The sequence below is a fragment of the Hyposmocoma kahamanoa genome, unplaced genomic scaffold (genome assembly GCF_003589595.1).
Source record: "Hyposmocoma kahamanoa isolate Upper Pololo Valley unplaced genomic scaffold, ASM358959v1 93, whole genome shotgun sequence".
Taxonomy (NCBI): domain Eukaryota; kingdom Metazoa; phylum Arthropoda; class Insecta; order Lepidoptera; family Cosmopterigidae; genus Hyposmocoma; species Hyposmocoma kahamanoa.
The window spans coordinates 16,897,857-16,913,837 of record NW_020654810.1 but is presented as its reverse complement, the minus strand read 5'-3'; the positions used below and the strand labels follow the sequence as shown (position 1 = coordinate 16,913,837).

General features: G+C 35.6%; 2 protein-coding genes across 2 annotated transcripts in view; both read left to right on the top strand.

Annotated features, from left to right (window-relative positions):
- The window catches only part of LOC113237544 (putative alpha-L-fucosidase), a 6,697-nt gene extending 4,870 nt beyond the window's left edge, over positions 1-1,827 (top strand). The window contains exon 5 of the mRNA XM_026474088.1: positions 1,233-1,827. Coding sequence (XP_026329873.1) covers positions 1,233-1,328 — 96 coding nt within the window. The 3' untranslated portion in view covers positions 1,329-1,827. The remainder of the gene's footprint in view (positions 1-1,232) is intronic.
- A 2,198-nt stretch (positions 1,828-4,025) lies between these two features.
- LOC113237526 (tissue alpha-L-fucosidase-like) lies at positions 4,026-11,188 on the top strand. Its single transcript, XM_026474045.1, has 6 exons — positions 4,026-4,366; positions 4,968-5,106; positions 5,828-6,291; positions 7,389-7,529; positions 7,864-8,228; positions 10,857-11,188. The coding sequence occupies exons 1-6, from the start codon at positions 4,123-4,125 to the stop codon at positions 11,013-11,015; spliced, it is 1,512 nt and encodes a 503-aa protein (XP_026329830.1). The 5' UTR covers positions 4,026-4,122; the 3' UTR covers positions 11,016-11,188.
- Positions 11,189-15,981: the final 4,793 nt, after the last annotated feature.

Here is a 15,981-nt window from a genome sequence, read left to right as displayed (position 1 = left end):
AAAAAAAAAATGCAATGGCAGTTGAATAGTGCTCAATAGATAGCCACTGACAAGCCACTACTTTTAGTAGAATGCCAAACGTACAAAAGACTGACATTGACATCTATCGACACAACTGAGATGATTTAAAATTAGCAGACTTAGGGCGCACGTACACTGTCAGTGCCCTGCAATTCGGAACGCGCGGGGACGTGCGTGGTGTATGCAACGCTGACGCGCGCATGCAGCGGTGACGCGCGTTTTGAGTCAAAATCAAAATCAAATAATCATTTATTCCATAGGTAAAATTTTTACACTTGAAAACGTCATTTTTTTTAAACCACAAACACAACAAACACAAACATAGTTCACTATGCCGAACTTTCTGAGAACGAGCAAGAAACTCTAGGGAATGCTCTTTTCAAATAAACTTAAATACTACGGAACACACTTTTGAATCATAATTGTGTGGAATCTAGACTCTTGTTGTCTTTCCATACTTCTTTATCTAAACATATTCTTCAATTTTGTTATTACAAACTTGACTTTTCAATTAAAATACTTTTAATGTAAGGTTTAAACTAGGAAATGATGATCTTAATATATTCTCCGGAATCTTAGTGTAAAAACGTATACAGTTCCCCATAAAAGAATCGTTTTTTGAAATATGTATTTCCTCTGAACGTATACCATAGTTTCCCAAAGTGGACCCTATCGTCCTCCAGCCGGCGCGCGGCGCGCTGAAGAGTTCTAGGGGCCTCAGAAACAGTTGGGGAGTTGATGCTGTCCCGGGGTTGCTACCTAACGCATTTGTAAAAAACCTGAATAATCTATATAAACTACACCACATATACAAATTATGTTTTCCCTGTGTTTTTTTTTTGGAATAACTTAATATAAAACATACGTGTTTTCTATTATTTTTTGTGTTGGTGGACTTTGAAATTTTTTTATCTTGCTTAAGTGGGCGGTGAACCAATGGAAATACATAAACACATACATAAACAACAACATAGGAAACATAGGAACATAGGAACATAGGAAAAAGTGTACGTAAAATGTATCTATTTCTAGACCCTCGATTTGAAACGTACAATTTTTGTCATCTGATAAAATTTTATCATCTACACTTAAATGGTTCTGCAACTGTTATGGACAGGCGTGTCCCTTACCACCAGGCGCACGACTTGTTCGTCCCGTCAATTTGTATAATAAAGAAACATAGTATACAGTTTAATTTTTGTTATTTACAGCACGAGATTTCTCCAAAAGGCACATTGGTAATTCATTTGGTGAATATATCATCGGAAACTAGTACATATGCTTGGGTGGTCAAGATCTCTCAGTAGTGAAGAGTAGTAAGAAGTACTGCAAATTCTTATTTCCATGTATTTTGTGTGTGTTGATGGTAGATAAGATGGTATTTCTTTGTTTTGGGTTTAACGATTTTTTTGCCGTAGCAGTTTCAGTTGGGAGAGCGATAGCCCCGGTATGGCAAGGTCGCTAGTTCGAGTTCAGCCGGATCGAAGGGATTTTTCCTTTGTTTACTTTTCACACAATTGTTGGTAAACACTGAAAATGGTTTTTAAATAATATAATGTCTATTTACAAAACTGACGTAAACCAGTGCACAGTAGCGCTCTCTTTTACCTTACTATTTTAAACATGCTGGCGCTCATTAATTCCAAAAATCCCAATAGAGCTTACTTTATTAACATCCTAGCTAATAGAGCCTACCTATTTGTCTTATAGATATGGACGAAGAGAAGAAATCACACAGACCCAAAGTAATGGAATAAAAAACGTTCTAATCATTCTCTACCAAGAAAAAACAAACCATTTGCACACTTGCAACTTTTCGAGTAAAATGGCAGCAAAAGTTTCGGTTTTTATGTTTATACTTTACTTTTGAGTAACGGGTATAACACTGCCTAAATTACAATACAATTAATATTTTATTATATATATATATTTTGTTAAAAAAACTATTTTTAGTGAAAAAAATGTTTTTCTCTTTTTGTATGTAAGCCACACACACTATACGTTCCTATATCTTGAATTGAAAAAAATAAATGTACATTTCACCACACAAAAAGCTTAAGGATGTTTTTCTCTGAAACAACTTTTCAATGGTCATGGTACGAAAAGTCAATGTAAGGTTAAAGTAATATTGGCTTACGAGGTTGTAGTAGGCCCGCAGGCCCCTGATTGAGGCGTTTTTATCTTGTTATTAATATAATAAATAATATTTACTTGTTTTGGATTTATTTTTTCATAAAATAGGCCTTCATTTATCATTGAGTTAATAGAATAGCGCTTGAGGTATTATTCCATATAAATAATAATAACGTCATATCAATAATATCATAAATCTATTGTATTCCACGCCTATATATAAGTACCTTAATACCGCTTATTGTTTATTTCAGCGACAGGCTTTAAGTGGTTTTCTTTTCCAGCACATATTTTTGCAGTAATTATTAATAATTATTAAAGCTAAAACCGACTATATATTATTTTTTTAACACGTCGTTCGTATTTTGAAGCTTGGTAAGTTAATTATTATTTGCAATTAATAGATTCAGACTTTACTTTGAGGAAATCCATGTTAATAAAAACGAAAGTAAATTTATTTGACCCCAGTGAAGGTTAAATCGTGCAAAATAGCTGCGCTTGTTTTGAATATTTTTTTCATGCGGTTAATTAGTAGTGCAAACAAAAATTTATGTTGTTGCGAATAAAGGTCTAGTGGAACATCGTTAATATTGAATCAACTATACAAGTTAACTTTAAAAATTTTAATAAACTTAATATTAATATATCGTTTATGATTCACGACATTTTTAACTCAAAACAGAATTCAAACATTCACTTACAATGAAAAATACTGTATAAATAAATATAAAAATATACACAAATTTACGAGGATCGGAACCGTCACATATAATTCCATTTAATGTATTTAGTCACATCGGGTTTGGTGACACATCTAGTTATAAACAAATCAGAATATAATAATGTAATTATTTTTTCACCTCACTAGCTCGGAAAGACTGTCTTTCTCATTAGAAATCAGCGTGCTCGCTAACTTGGAAAAGATTTTTGAAATTCGAATTTGATGATGAAATCTGTGTTGCACGTAAAGTTTTCTTTCGATGAAATAAAAAAGATAATGACACGTTCAAATATAGATTCCTGAGCGTAGCGAGGATTTCAAGGCACGAGACGCAAAACAACTTTGCTGCCGCGCGAAACACACAACTTTTCACCTCACTGTAGCGAGGGAAATGGTAGATGAAAGAAAAACAGTTGAACTATGAAACCTTTTTTAATGAAAAGAAAAAGTTTATCTTCGGATGCGTTCTGAAATTACACCTCATCAATTTTTATTCTTGCCTGTACTTTAGTTTGTGTGATTAAGTGATTATTGAAGTTATTTTAGTTCTTCGACGAATTAAATAATTTAATAAACACAATTAGTTATCATTGTCAACTTAATATCAACATTAATAAGAATAAAATATACCAACGGACTTATGTTACATATATAAGTAATGTACGACCAATCGCTTAATTGAACGTACCACCTTTTTTTTCATCGAAAGAAAAAGTTAGGTGCACAGTCTATCGTCAAGTTCGAATTTCAAAAACCTTTTCCACGCTAGCGTGCAAAAAACGCTTTTGCGCGCACATTTCTAATGAGAAAGACAGTCTTTCCGAGCTAGTGAGGTGAAAAAATAATTACATAATTATATTCTGATTTGTTTATAACTAGATGTGTTACCAAACCCGATGTGACTAAATACATTAAATAGAATTATATATGACGGTTCCGACCCTCGTAATTTTTTATATATTTTTATATTTATTTATCTAGTATTTCTCTTTGTAAGTGCCTTTCCGAGCTTAGTGAGGTGAAAAATATATTATTTTTTCTCAAAAAGGGATAGTCGTCTGCACTCCTCTTCAGTCCCACTTTAAATCGAGTTTTTAGGTTTTCGTGTTATAGACATTTAAAATAAAACTATATCTTCCGATCTACATTCACGTAACTAACCAACATTTCGAGCTCTTTGCATTTCCCATGGCCACGGTTGACTAACGCAGGACGACCCGCCATTTTAAATTATTTTTTACAGTGCAATGAAGTTGATTTTTTTATGCATTTTGCTTGAAATTTACTCCAAAGAAGTGTCATATAACATAGATAATCAAATTACTGCGTCTGCAACCAAAAGGAAGATGTATAAGCCTGATTGGAAAGATCTGGATACCCGCCCTCTGCCGCAGTGGTATGATTCTGCTAAAATCGGCATTTTCCTTCATTGGGGAGTGTATTCGGTACCGTGTTTTAAAAGTGAATGGTTTTGGAAAAACTGGAAAGACGGTAAATATGTACATATTTTCTTACGTATAAAGAGGTACCATTATTTGTACAGGTTTCTAAAATTAGTGAAAGAAGAATGCATGCCATTTCTGTTTTCACATTCGAAAGTTGTGATAATTGGAGGTAAAAGTATTGGTCAAAAAAACCAAGTTCAAAAAACGCGGAGGTTTTCGACTGTATTTATTTGTATAAGTATGGTTACCCGATAACTCCCATTCAAATTTGAAGATGATATTCCACCTCTAAGAGTGGCAAATTAGGGGGTAAAACCAGTTCATTAAACACTCACTTTCCGTTAGCCGATTTCAATAAAACTTGGCACATAAATGTAATTTCAATGAAAATAAAATGTTATGGTGACCTAGAGCTGATTTGATGATGGAAATGGCAGACAGATGAGGGGAACGCCCCTACAGAATACGGCAGCTGTTTAGTGTTTGGGCTCATATGATTCGTTTCGATGAGGACTTAAAAAAAAAGTTAAAATACATGTGCGTTTCAGTTACAGTTGCGAATATCGCGGAAATGAACTCAACGAAAGTGCATAAGCAAACTTTATTTAGAAAAAAGTTATTTATTTAATATTTCTTATGTTTTTAAGGTGACATACCGGTTTTGGAATTCATGAAAAAAAGTGAATATCACATTAATATGACTTATGAAGAGTTCGCGCCAATGTTCAAAGCGGAAAAATTTGTACCCGAACAATGGGCAGACCTTTTCGTCGCATCTGGAGCAAAGTTTGTAACATTTTGAACAATTTAATTTACGACACTTATCATGTACCTGGGGCAAACCCTCCAATTTCTCATAGCTTTATCATCATTATGTATGATGGTTATTAGAATCAAATCTTGAGAAATGCAATACTTGCTCAGGGCTCTTTCCAGTAATCAATTTATTGACTCTTTCCAATTATATGTCTAATAAAATATCTATAATATAGACTACCGTCACAATTTTTACTGTACTGCTTTTAAAAGGTCATAAAACCCGTTAGCTATTGCTACCAGGCGAGTTAACATTCCTCATTTAATTCGAATGTTCTACAATATTATTTACGATTCGGTCGATAACCCCCTAAGTATAGAAAAGGCTATACAGCCTTTTATATATACATATATGGATTACTGTGGTCCGAAATAAAAGATTTTTATTTTATTTTATTTATTTATATTTCTATAGTTGTTAACCGCTAAAATATCAATCATGATTAGTTTAAAACATGTAATCAGTCTATCTACCAAAGCCGAGAAGAGGAAAGCAGTGTTTCAAGAAATAATACTAGTTCGTTTCTTTGAAACCTGCACGCCGCTTAATCTCAAGAACGGAATACTGAAATACAGCTGGTACATTGATAGAATACGTCTTATGTCAATTACACATCAAAATATAAAAAAAAATCGTTTGCAATAACACACTTAGAGTTAATTAAAGTAATTATCACGCTTTTTGTTTCAGATACGTTGTTATCACTGCTAAGCATCACGATGGATACACTCTGTTCCCGTCAGGGCGTCCTAACTGGAATGCGATAGATGTGGGACCTAAGAAAGACATTTTGAGAGTTCTTTCAAAGGCTATAAGAAATCGCAACATGAAGTTTGGTGTATATTACTCTCTATTAGAATGGTACAACGAATTGTACTTAAGGGATAAAAAAGCACATTTCAAAACCACTTTGTACCCTGACAATATAGTTTGGCCCGACGTTGAATTCTTGATTGAGAACTACAAACCTTCTGTGCTTTGGTTTGATGGGGAGAGTGAAGCTAATACTAGTTACTGGAAAACTCGTGAACTCTTAGCCTGGCTCTACAACGAGAGTCCTGTTAAGGACGAGATTGTAGTAAATGATAGATTAGGCGATGGTACTCTCTGTCGCCATGGAGACATTTTCAACTGCGACGATAAATATAATCCAAGTAAGCATGATTTTAGCCTTAGTTTAGTTCTTCTTTATTAACGTTTTGAACACGTCTGATGTCCGCAAAGCATTGGGACAACGTAGTCGATTACAACCTAAACCTTCTACTTATCATCATCAAGTACATCGCAGTAGATAGGTACAACACGAAATATATATTCAGAACTGTAATTACTTGTCAAGTAAACTGTTCTGACCGCGTCTCAACCACACATCACCGCGATTTGAATCAATCAGAAAAAGTTTCATGCATCAAGAGTGCACAAGACATGCACCAATGTCGTGTTGACCACTGTCGTTGCGTCGGCGATTGAGCCGAAACGAAACGCCCAAACGTCGTTCCTATTACACGGACATAAACTTCTTTATCCCTTTCACGAAACCTTATAGGAGTATATAATGTGTATGTAGTTAGTATCAATAGAGCTCCTTGTAAAACAGTTCGTCCAGGAAAGTATTGCCGTCACCTTACATATTTCTAACGTTGATAATAACGTGAGTATAAAGTAATGTGAGTATTACTGCGTTCCGGTTTTGTAAGGTAAGTGTGCTGGTGAAATTACAAGCACATGGGACTTGTCAACTTATGTCTCAAGGCGACCGGCCCAGTGGCAGTGCCCCTCAGATCTTTGCCATTTAAAGCTCGGAGCGGCACTGGTCACACACACGCAAGAAAAAAGTTGGCAGATTTTCTAGATTAATAAGGTAAAATCATATCACGAGCGCGACGAAACTGTCGTTTAAATAGAATATTTTTTAGGTACTTTATAAGTTATGTAACTTTTAGTAGCAGTGGAGCTCCTGTGAAAGGTTTCGTCCAGGATAGTAATGCCGCCTTACTTATTTCTGCCGCCAAGCAGTAATGCGAGCATTATTGCGTTCCCATTTTCAAGAGTATGAGTGCTGATGAAGGCACGTGGGACTTTTCAACTTATGTCTCAGGGCGACGGGTGCAGTGGCCGTGCCATTTTAGCGGCACTGCAACTGTTATGGACAGGTGTGTCGCTTACCACCAGGCGCACGACTTGTTCGTCCCGTCACGTAATACCATAAAAAAGTTCTTAAAAACTGTTACATAGCACCTAACCATTACAGGAACCTTGATGCACCATAAATGGGAGAATGCTTTCCCTTTGGATAGGAAGTCTTGGGGTTATAGAAGAGAAATGCAGTTAAATGATGTGTGCAACTTCGATGAATTGATAGAAACTATCGTGTCTACGGTCAGCTGTGGTGGTAAGAATTCGAGGAATTGTAATAAAGCCTTATGCAGCCAGCTTGCGTTGACATTGTCGTTGAGTTGGGTGCCCGAATTTCCAAAATAGTAAACGGACTGTTTTTAGAATACTTTAAAGGAATATATTTCTTTTAAATAATTATTCAGGTCAATTGGACTAAACTGATATAAGAAAGTTGAGTCAGTAGCATTTTATGTGAATATGTTATAGTGAAAAGTTTAGACTGTAAAATTTATAAATTCGCTCTAACACCGTTCGTTTTCAGGCTGCATTAATTGCTTACGCTCAAGTTATGTGTTCATAATTACATGAAACTTGATTTTTTGTTCTAGGAAATGCGCTAATCAACGTAGGACCAACGAAAGAAGGGACCATAGTACCAGTTTTTCAAGAGCGACTTCTACAATTAGGACAATGGCTAGATATTAATGGCGAAGCAATCTATAATACTTCGCCTTGGTTCCATCAGAGGGACAGCCTCAACCCAGACGTTTGGTACACTTGTGTCAAAAAAGTATACAACCAATTAGAACCCATAGCTTTACCATATGTAACTGACACAATAAAAGCAGTTTATGCAATTTTCTTGAAATGGCCAAGTGACGGCATATTGAAAATGAAAGATGCAGAATTTACATTTAAGAGAAAAAAAAACAAAATTAAACTTTTAAATAGTGAAGGCTATGCATTAGTAAACGTAAGTATGTCCTTGACATAAGAGGTAAGCTAAGTGGATACCCTCCAAGGCCATTTACTTAATTTACAAAGTAACACTGTATGTAGAGGTTCGGGCCAGGAAAAGTGTTTCTAGGGTGTAATTTGTGGTTGTCAATGTGCGTGTCCATAGCACCCGCGATACAAGGTTTCCCTAGTGCGAGTCTATGAGTGTGTGCGTTATTATTATTATTATTTGCAAAGGCTATTAAGGGTTGTAGGTAACGTAAAATAGTGCATGCCTTTTTTCAATCTCAATACCAAATATTTCACTCTAAGGGATATCGACTTGTGGGATTCATTAGCACTTCCAGTAGCTGAAATTCTGAAGTAAATAGATATTAATTCTCCATATAGAATTATAGGATTTACAACCGCTGAATACCCTCCACCTATTTATTCCCCACCTCCTTTTTAACCCTGATGCAAAATGAGAGCAGATATAAACTTGAAGCATTTGTGTGCAGTGTATCTATGTGTCTATTATGTCTGAGCTGTCAAACGTATGGACTGATCTAAAAGCGTTTTGTTTTTTAATTTGAAGTCCAATTTAATTAGAACGGTGATGGTGATTCTTAGCTATGTTTTTGAACATCTGCCAGTTGTTTAAAGACCATCAGCTCATGCCAGTTAGTGCAGAGGTCTCAGTCATAAAATGACTATATTTATTTTACTTCCTCTTGTCTGATCGACTTAAAATTTGGTTGAAGTTGGAAATTCGAGACTTACAATAATTTGATGACCTTGATCTGAAGCTGCAACAGGGGTAGTCCGCAGACTGTTCACCTCCTCGATTACTTACAGCAGAACTACCGTGTTTACTTTGGACGAGTAGTTGTAGTAATTGACTACAGAACAATAAATACAGTAGAAGTGGTTATTTAGCGTCGGACACATGCCAACTATAGATCTCGAAAAACCTATCTAAGCTCAGTCCGCCATTTTCGCTTTATATGGTATGGTTGTGTCATTTTTTGTGCAAATTCTCTAAGATCCTAAAAGAATGCCTTATTGTGCTATTTTGAAGTGCAAAAACGATAGCCGTACCAAAAATATTACCCGTGGTGGTATTTCATACTCTTATTTTATTTATTTATTCTTATTTTAATAAACTTTCAATTTTCTGTTTATCGAAATAATTTTTTTGTTACAAGAAACGAAAGTAAAGCTTATACCCCTGCAGTATGGTCGCTTCTTTTTTGAAGAACTAAATTAATAACTCCAATACATCGTCGTTCAGCAATAAACCCCTTGATGGCAGCACATTGATTGAAATTTCAATATAATATCAAAACGTCGTAACTTGCAATAATACGTATTGATGGTATTGTACTTTCAACGATATCTTTGAAATAATCTCAGTACAGAGACTAAAAAAACCGACCTCAAAAGTACGTTGAATTACGTCTATTTGCTAAGTTTTATTGAAATATCCTTATAATTATAATAATAATAATAACGCACACACTCAACATAGCCCCGCACTAGGGAAACCCTGTGTCGCAGGTGCCATGGACACACACATAGACAACCACAAATTACACCCAAACTCACGAGAGAAATAAATGTAGCCAATACACATATTTCTCCCGGCCTGGGAATCGAATCCAGGACCTCTGCATGGCAGTCCGGCATGGTAACCGTTCGGCCACAGAGGCAGTCAAAAATTAAATTAAATTAAATTTAACTTAAATTCGCCACTATACAGGACTTGACACTGGAGATAATAAAAATCGGTTCTCACTACTCAAAGTATATGGAGAGAAAAACGCATTGGGTTGGAGAAATAGCAAAATCAACCATTAAAATAATTGCTCCTTAGTAAAATTTAGGCGCTATTTATAAAAATGAATCTTCATGCGTGAACAGCCACCCTTAGAGGAGGATGATTTTCTTTAAAAAGGAAATGGGACCACTATAGACGTACAGGGGGTACTTCTATAGTGGTCCCATTTCCTTTTTAAACAACAAAAAACGAAATCATGAAAATCAGTTCACAAATACCGGAGTTATCGCGTAACATACACACAAAAAAAAACATACAGTCAAATTGAGAACCTCCTCCTTTTTTAAAGTCGGTTAATAAAATGTAGGTTAATCTTTACTCTGTTGGGTATTATTTTTTCTTTTTAAATTTGAAACTACGACCAATCAATATCAAGATTTGTGCGTTTTGGCGACATTGGTTCTGATAGTAATCGAGGCTTAAGGCACTTCCATGTTTTTTTTCTTCCATGTAGTTGACGTATATTGATGGTGAATTTACTGAATTTTTGGAGTACGCTTGTATGGTTTATTTTATTGTATTAAGATTTCGTACATTAGTTAACTTAAAAGCAACGTATCTAGTCAGTCGCTGGTAGTTGTAAGGAAACCTGGCCAGGTGAAGAATACACTTTCATAGATTTCTCACAGATGGCGCAACGGCAAAAAGTAGTCGAAAACCAAGAACAAAGATCTGCAACGAGCTCATAGAAAAATTAGAAAAAAGGCGGGTTCGTTCCGCAGCCAGCTCAGTTGCTTGTCAGCTGAATCGAATGAATCTTTCTTAGGGTTTGATTTTTGTATTAATAATTATAGTTATATTCATTTTAAATCTGATGATTTACAGGCGCAGATTGTTAATGATGTAGTTGAAGTTAACCTCACGAAGATCTTCCGATCATCAGCGCCAGTAGAATATTTTAGTGAAAACAACTTGCATGCTTGGGTATTGAAGATCTCACCAACTGTAACGGGTTTAAAGACTGTATACACGTTTTCTACATAATAAACACGACATCGATTCTCCAAATGATGTTTATACTTGGGTTTTTAAACTGAAATACATAGTAATCAGTTGTCTATACTTAGCACAGTTGCAATAACTGGAAAAAATTTTTAGCGTTTCTAGAAGTTAATATTCAACAATTTCTATTACCACGAGGGCCTTTTTCTTCTGAACTTGTCAAACAAAAAATAAATAAAATTACGTACAACATTACTATATTATAATACATTTTAATGATAATATAATAAACATGGTGTACATGGAATCTATATTTTTTTATTTTATCAACAACACTAATGATCACTTCGTTGTTAATTTCGCTGCAGAGCGCTTGTAAGGCCATAGTCGAAACCATAGTCCACCAGAGAGGCCCGATATGGGTTGGTGACTTCACATATTCTCCAAGGTTTGGACCTTCTTTGATATGAAGGTTTGATCACGATGCTTTCATTATTAGCTAGAGGTAATGCTACTAAATTATTAACAAATGTACCTACCTACCTCTTAGAAATGAAAGCCAGACAGCTACATGCCGCCTCAAGGATTTATTACGTCCATATCTTTCATTCTATAATAGTTTTAAAGAATCTCTCAGATTCATATCATGACTTCTTTAACGGGCTGTGAGTAGGGTTTCGGAATCTAACTAGCTCCACGGCCGCCCCCTCGCAATTTAGGTAGTACTTATAAAAAAACACAATAGATTAGCAGTCCTGTCTGCTTCGAGTATGCATAAAAGGAACGTAAAACGTATTCTGACTCAATCATTTTATTGCTTTCCACAATTAAAAATGATGATAGAATCATATTAAGCACACTTGTGGGCCCTGTATTTAGGGCATGACAATAATTGAGAAGTAGTTACTATAAATGCACATAATCTGTATTTTGTTAGTACATCGTTGCAGAGGCCAAGAAGTAAGGGATTGCTGGACGAGTACGAGTTATAAGACCGAGCGCCAGCGAGGCCGTGTAATAAATAATACGGGTCAAGCAATCCCCGTCCCCGCCGAGGTTTATATAGTGCTTTTCCCAAACAATGTACAAATAATTAGCTTCATATGACATTGCATGCCTATTTTTATACCTATTGATTTGTAAAGTGTATGTTTCAATAAAAAGATGTTTCAAGATTGTTTACATTTAGTTAAATACCTAAACAAATACACTATATTAAGAATAATACCAATTGATTGATACCAAACACTTGAACATATAATAATTACATAAGTGGATCCGATTGTTACATACCACACCGAATACAATACATAATGAATTCAAATTAAATAAGTACAAAAGACAAACTTTTAATAATGTTGATACACTATTTACATTCTATTTCTTATGTTCTACGGAAATATGAGGGCGTTACATTTGTCTATTTTATTAGCAGTTTTGAATACTACCCAGACATTCGATAAAATGCTGACAACTTCGAATGTTACAAGCACGCCAAATGAACGAATCTATTTGCCGGAGTGGAAGGATCTAGATACTCGTCCTTTGCCCCATTGGTACGATTCGGCAAAGATTGGCATTATTATCCATTGGGGAGTATATTCTGTTCCGAGTTTTAAAAGTGAATGGTTCTGGCGTCTGTGGGTTGATGGTAAATATTTTTTCCAAGATTCTTTATTTAAGAAAGTTAATGTAAGTATTTCTTCAATCGTTTTAAAAACGTACATTCATATCTGCTTATAACTACAGGAATCATAATTTGCTTTTCAGGTGATCCAGAAATTAAAGATTTCGTTAAGAGAAATTATGGTGCTCGATTCGTATATAAAGATTTTGCACGAAATTTCACAGCGGCTTTTTTTAAACCCGACGAGTGGGCAAAATTGTTTACTAAATCTGGAGCTAGGTTTGTACTTTTTGCTCTGATACTGATGAACTTATAATCTGAAAATGCATTCAACAAAAATTAAGACATATGTGAAATAAAAGACCTTGTACGTACATGTATGTACATATAATTATAATAAAGACTGGGCCCCATTGCATCCGTGTTGCACTTACAATTATGCTACTTAGTCTTAATGGCAGGCACAGTCGACCCCCTTATAGAAACGGAATCGCATTATCTACAACCCATTGTCAACAAGGTAAAACTTGTTGGTAAGTCCTGTTGTCGGCTATACGCCCATTTCTATATATGCATCAAACTATTTGTAACAAAACACTTCGGTTACAGTTTCTTATTTAGGAATAATAAAATAATTATGCCATTCTATATTTCAGATACGTTGTTGTCACTGCTAAGCATCACGATGGATTCACTCTGTTCCCATCAGGGCGTCTTAATTGGAATTCCGTGGATGTCGGACCTAAGATGGACATATTGGGTGTTCTTTCGAAGGCCATAAAAAAGAGTGACATGAAGTTTGGTGTATATTACTCATTATTGGAATGGTATAACGCAATGTACCTAGGTGATAAAAAAGTACAGTTTAAAACTGATTTCTACACTAACAATATTGTTCGGCCAGATATTGAATTCATGATTGACAACTACCAACCATCTGTGCTATGGCTTGATGGAGAAGAGGAGGCAAGTAGTAGTTACTGGAAAACTCCAGAAATATTAGCCTGGCTCTACAATGAAAGTCCTGTTAAAGACGAAATAGTAGTAAATGATAGATTAGGTAAAGAAACCCTGTGTCGCCATGGAGACACTTTCAGCTGCCACGATAATTTTAATCCCAGTAAGCATGATCAAGCTTTTATTTTTTAATTTCTATTATGTAGCGGTTTAAAACAAAATTATAAAAAATCAGTACGGTGCGGTACACGATCGAATTCGGTCATGGTCCACTACACAGTAGGTAAGAATCATAACAATTCGCAACCCGCGCTGCAATAGCCGCTGCGCGCAATTGACTATGAGTTCCCTGCAACTCATAGCCAATGAGTTGCTGGCGTTTATCCAACACGCCATCGACTCTAAGGATGAGGTCAGTATCGTGCTGATCTACAAATTAAAGAGAAGATTTTGGTTTCAATTAAGTTTATGTTTTATAAATGAGATTAAAATAGTACGTAAATATTTTAAAACAGTTGTGAAATCATTAAACAAGGTCCCCTGATTTTTTTTTTTTGACATGGCACTTACGTCCTTTCTACGAAACCCCGAAGATGTGTATATTTTAGCGGGATTTGTCATTAACGTTAGATTATTTATTTGACGAAACTGTCTTTTATAAACGTATGAATAATTAGTACCCTTGTATAATAAAGATGTGTATATAAAATTCTCCTATTTAAGTGTAAAATAGTTATCGGCCAATTTTGTTGGAAGAATTTATAAGCCTGCCTACTGAAAAGTTATCATTTTGCAGATGTAGCCTTATTACACCAAGGGTGCGAATATTCTACTTCATAACTTTTTCATTCTGTTATGCAGTACCTCTCTGTTACAGGAAGCTTAATGCGCCACAAATGGGAGAATGTTTTCCCTTTAGATAAGAAATCTTGGGGTTTCAGAAATGAAATGCAGTTAAGTGATGTGTACACCATCGAAGAACTGATAGAAACAGTTGTGTCGACGGTCAGTTGTTATGGTAAGTTTCAAAGAATTCTAATAAAGCCTTACGAGCTATCCTGCAGATGCGCGCTGACCATTGTCGCTGTAAATACAGACGTTATGGGTATTTACGATAGAATATTACCTACTCAATCTATTTACTACCAGCAATTAACTACATCTTGTGACGACGGTCAATAACGACCTGCTTGAGTTTCATATATTATAATATGAACTCGCCTCCATGTCAGTCACCATTCGTTCTTAGACGGCATTAATTCCTTAAGCTTCAATTATGTTTACCTTTTCTTAGGAAATGTTTTGATCAACGTAGGACCGACGGAAGATGGAATTATAGCACCAAAATTCCAAAAGCGGCTTCTGCAAATGGGAGAATTTCTAGATATTAATGGCGAAGCAATCTATGGCACATCACCTTGGTTTCATCAGAGGGACAGCTTTAACCCAAATGTTTGGTACACTTGTGTTAAGGTACCGCGCCAATACAAATCATATACCACATACACAACAACAGCTGTATACGCAATTTTCTTGACATGGCCGGGCGACGGTAAATTAAAAATAAAAGATGCAATGTCTGCATTGACGAAAAAAAATTGCAAAATTCAACTTATAAAACGTAATGGCTATGCTTCAGTACATGTAAGTATCTACTTGACGTAGTGAGTAATCTTAGAGGTTTATTTTTTATTTTTTGTAAAACATAAGTGCAATAAGGTCGTAATAAAAGTGACAATAAGGTCGACGAAGGAGCACGTACACCTAATAAATAATACCTATTCACTCTCGCCTAGCAAAAACCCAAGTTATAGCGTTCAGAGAATTCATAGCCGTTCGCCATGTAAATGTAGTAGCAGTGGAAGTATAACACTTCGTGTAAATCCTTGGAATATCCACAACATAAAGGTGGAATCCAAGCCCAGTCTACTGCCCCGGTGATGGAAAGGAGAAGGCGTGTTGGCTGCATTTTTGGCCATAGAGTCAATGTAGGTATCTACCGAAGTACTAACTGGACGACAGGTCCATTCCAGATAGGTTCATGACTGGAAACAGTCGGCTATCGGTATGGATATATCACGAAAAGTCGGACTGTCTTAAGTGTGAAGAAAACGGCTACTCAAGGACACTCAACAAGACTTTATTTCTTCTCCATTGACCCTTGCATTACTCAAGTAGCTATCTACAACTGTGCAGTCATCAGTATACCCGAAGGTACCTGGCATTCACATATCGCTGACAAGCAGCAGAAAGAGCGTTACGGATAGTATGGAATGTTCGGAAGAGTATCTCCTAAGATTATTCGAATCAAATGCTCGCTCAAGAAATATCTTCCTAAGATTTTTTTAGAATTTCATTTACAAACTACACTGTGTATTCACTAGTTCTGCTTTCAATAAATGAAAGGGTCCCATGTAAATGTAC